At 40.4% G+C, this 4,585-nt stretch overlaps 1 protein-coding gene across 1 annotated transcript in view; it reads left to right on the top strand.

The window, feature by feature from the left end:
- Positions 1–3,739, top strand: part of LOC104964121 (androgen receptor-like) — a gene marked incomplete at its 3' end in the record, with an annotated part of 6,162 nt that extends 2,423 nt beyond the window's left edge. The window contains exons 2-3 of the mRNA XM_010792843.1: positions 3,368–3,498; positions 3,588–3,739. Coding sequence (XP_010791145.1) covers positions 3,368–3,498; positions 3,588–3,739 — 283 coding nt within the window. The remainder of the gene's footprint in view (positions 1–3,367; positions 3,499–3,587) is intronic.
- Between the last annotated feature and the right edge of the window lie 846 nt (positions 3,740–4,585).

The raw sequence follows: 4,585 nt of genomic DNA on the forward strand, positions 1-4,585 counted from the left end.
ACATATAAATCACTTGATATCGACATGGATACATTACTGTGCTACTTTGGCAACAAGAGTACTTGAACAATTGCTTAACATTGCAAATAGTACACGGGGGATAAAAACACCAATTATAATATTCTAAAATACTTTGCTAATTCAATACTGTTAAAGGACAATTCTGCAATATGAGTACTTTTAGTTTGATATTTGGATTACAATTGACTGACTCTTCTGTACTTCTACTCAAGTCACATTTCCGATTCCTAACTTTAACTTGTAATCAAGTTCATAGTATTTCTACTTTTTCTTAAAGAGCAACTTCCAGGTTAGAGACACCTGTGAATAAATGTGTAGGGAAATGATGAATACACTAGATTTTCCCAAAAATATACAGAAATATACACTACAGTGACATCTGGCGTCGTTTTAGTAAGACATTTTCACTTCCGCATAAAAAAGCCTCCGCACGTGACCTCCCGCGTGTGACGTAACATGGGGGAAATAAGGGGGAGAGCGGCCGGTCTAACGTATGAATAAACATGGATCACAATGCTAGTTTTATACACAGAAGAGGTTGAAAATATATATTCGAATGCATATGATTATAATTATGAGCCTGCTAGGCGTCCAAGAGACCAGGAGCAGCCAAGGATTAGAAAAAATAACGGCCATCGGAGAGAAATGGAGCTTTGGTGTGAGAACCAGTGGAGAACTGAGCAGCTGTCTTGGTGAGTGACCGGCGTTAGCATGTTAGCTAACGTCAGTCACATCACAACATTGTAAAGTTAGCTATCATATATCAGGCTATAACTAAAGTAGTATTGATAATATAGTAACGTTACTGGCAGGACTGTTGATACTGATCCATAACAGAAGCTAATGCGCAAGTATCAGCCGTATCTCGCGTTACCTAATGCAACTCCACACTACGGTGCTGTGTACCGGAGGGGAGACGCGAGATACGGCTGATACTTGACGATCTGGCGGAGAAAGGTTGTGGAGCCTCCGTTGATATGCCGTTGTAAATGGCTTGATGGAAAGCAGGTGTGTAGTCGGGGAGGGTGCACAGCTGATTGCAGCAGGTGAGTGGAGGTTGAGCCGGGAGCCAGGAGTGACAGCCACCACGCCACAAACAAACAACACGACAGGGGGAAACAAACAAACACAAAGGAGACGGCTGGAGCAGTACAGCCACCACAGCGTTACCTAATGCAACTCCACACTAGTCTTATCAGTCTTATCTATTAGTCTTACGGTGCCGTGTACCGGAGGGGAGAGAGAGCAGGGAAGGGGGGAGAGAGAGAGCAGCGAAGGGGGGGAGAGAGATGTAATACGGTTTCTTGATAAAGCTGTGGAGACGGAGAATGTGCTGCAGGGAGGTGGATGCACAACGCACCCAGGAACGAACGCTAGCTCCGGTCCTTTTCCCGTGAGGGAAACTGTGGACTCGATGCCCTGACAGGCTTGAGTTTGTGCAACCTGCACAAACACAAGCTCACCATGATTACAAATCGTGAAATGCAATGTAAAATTACCGAAAAAATACCAGCTCACTAAATCACAACCGCTCAAACCAACTACAAACTACTACCGCGGATTGGGCAGAGAACGAGTCCGAGAAAGTTAACTACCCCATGTGACGTAATATGACGCGTTTGACGTTAAAAAAAAGCAGTTTTTAGAAGCACAGCTCAAAACGGCTCCTTTTCCACTGAATTCCTGCCCTTATGTCTTGTAAAACATATCAAATCCTGCATTAACATTTTTAATTGTAATTTTCAGGCAAGGTTAAGCATAAATGTAGTAAAAAAAAAAACCTGCAAGTTGCTCTTTAAACCAAACACTCACCGGCTGCCCGTGTGCCCTGTGGCTGATCAAAACATGACTGACAAACATTTCAGTGGCCCTTTTTAAGATGGCTGACGGTCCCTCATCAAATGAGTCCCAAGGGAAACAAAATATTGGAACCAAGGTTCCCTCCCAACTGAGACCTATTTTGCATGACAATCTGCACAACTAAACCAGTATATTAATGCTTCATGATTGAAATAAATAAATAGAAAATAAATGAATAAACAACCAAAATTAACTCCACAGTCAGTGTACTTAACCTGCTGATGTATTCAGTGAAGTGCGCCTTTAATCATTTATTTAATCATATTTCACAAGTGTTATATTTTGCTAATCAACTAATTCCATTGCATCTTTATAGTATAAATCAAGCAGATTTATATAAATAAAAAAGCCATTTTGCAAAAGCACTGATCACGCAGCTCTCAATGACGCATGATTATTTGCTGACTGTCGCACTAAACTCGATTTTAACAGACTATGTTGTATAATTTAATTTAGACTGAAGGTTTAACATTTCTACATATTAAGAGGAATAAATAAATACAATTAAAGAAACAGAAAAGAGAATTTAATTAATTTAATTGTTTTTAGTTTAAATATCTTTTTCATGTGATAAAAGAGACGTGCTGTGAGAAATTGAGTCTAGGTTTGTTTACAGAAGCAGGTTGTCATACAGACGGGTTTAGCTGTCGGAGAACTTAAAGGAAACAGCTACATGAGAACTATTGATCACTATAGATCCCTTAATTAATTCAGGTGCTACTAAAATATTAACAATTAATACAGACTGCATCTTTAATCATAGTAAATAAAATCGCTGTACCCATTTTCTAAGTTGGATCTTGGAGGTTTTTCACAGAATCATCTTTAAATTCAAAAATGTTGCAAGACGAAAAGTTAGTTGACCTTTTTTAAACCCAAGCATTAGCCTTTCACAATTTGCTCATATGTACTTATCCAGAAACGTTTCAAATAGTTTGCGTAACTCTGCCTCCATTTCCAGAGGGATGGAGAACATTCATTTCTTTCTTCACAGCCTTAGAATATGATAAAAACTCGTATTCATTGTTCATAATAACGCAGAATCATTTCATTAGACTGAACAGAGAAAGCGCACCTTGATCACGATGTCTATTCTCGTCTTCTCCCGAGCTTATTGAAATAACTGAAGATTGTTCAGGCAAGATGAACATGAAATATCCCTTCTTATAATATTGCACTTTAATTACTAAAACACTACTGAACTTTACAGCCAATTAGAGTACTAGATTCTAGTGTTACAGAGTTGTGGGTTTTCAACATCTTGCTCCAAATGTCAAAGATCACCCAGCAGAGATCTGTATTTTCATAAATGTTCCCATTACACCATTAAAGGATACGGAGCCCACCTCTGACATTTTTACCTCTGCAGAAGTTACTCATTACAGAATAAATGTCCGAGGTGTAAGGCAATTTGTTCGTCCGCCTCTCATGGTTGGAAAATTTACTTTATTTCACATTTGTCACCCTGACCTTTTCACACCCGCAGGAATCGGATGCACGTTTCCAGCATGTATGAGCACTGCATACGGATGAGACATCTCTCCCAGGAGCTGCTGCTGCTGCAGATCACTCACGAAGAGTTCCTCTGCATGAAGGCGCTGCTGCTCTTCAGCATCCGTAAGCTCTGTGTCCTGGGCATCAACATGTACCTTACCCCAAACAAATGTCAAGGTTTTAGTCTTAACCATTACTGTCTTTTTCTCCAGTTCCTGTTGAGGGTCTGAAGAGTCAGAAGTACTTCGATGAGCTGCGCCTCACCTACATCAACGAGCTCGATCGCCTCATTAATTATGGGATGGCCAACAATCGTCCTCAGAGGTTCTACCAGCTCACCCGACTCCTGGACTCTCTCCAGATGGTGAGACACTGCTTTAATTCACAATATGTCATTTTTAAAGCGAACTGTCAGTTTTTTGAATTTCAAATGTCTTGGTATGCTTGTTGTAGTTGTATATACAAAATGGTGTATATTACATCAGTCTTTATTTAATACAATATTTATATTTTCTAAGATGACTTCATGTTGTTGATCGAAGTGGTCCTCATCACTTGATGCATTCCATATCTAATTGTGTAGAGGTATTTTCTGCATCGTATTAATGAGGCCCTATTGTGCTTTTTTTGGTCTTCCCTTTCCTGTGTGTTATGTTTTTGTGCATGTAAATGGTCTGCCAAGGCTAAAATCCCTGTGTTCCCTCCAGAAGGAATTTCTATCACACAATCTCCCCCCCTGCCTGAAACGCCTCCATTGGACTCTTTTGTTTACTTTCATTAAATAGTGACACCACTACGTAACACTTATGCTTCTATTGGCTTAGCGCTCCAACACATAGGCCCTTTCTAATTTCTCTAACTCCCCTCCTCGACTCGACTCCTATCCTCGAGACTTAGTCCCGTCCACAGGAGATGCGAGCGGAGGAGAGAGGAGGGGAAGCAGCAGGCGGTTAGAGAAATGAGAACTCCTCTCCTCTGAGCGGTCATTTTAAAGAGACGTCCATTAATGATGACAGGAGGCACAGCAGCCCTCTGTCGGATGGACAGATGTGTTCATGACGACTTATACTGTATATTTACTTTTAATTCATTCACAGTGCGGTATAATGAGACAATAACAGGCTACAGATGTGGACACACACACACACACACACACACACACACACACACACACACACACATATATATATATGTATATATTTATATAAAT

This window comes from Notothenia coriiceps, unplaced genomic scaffold (assembly GCF_000735185.1).
Source record: "Notothenia coriiceps isolate Sejong01 unplaced genomic scaffold, NC01 NC01_scaffold00036686, whole genome shotgun sequence".
NCBI lineage: Eukaryota > Metazoa > Chordata > Actinopteri > Perciformes > Nototheniidae > Notothenia > Notothenia coriiceps.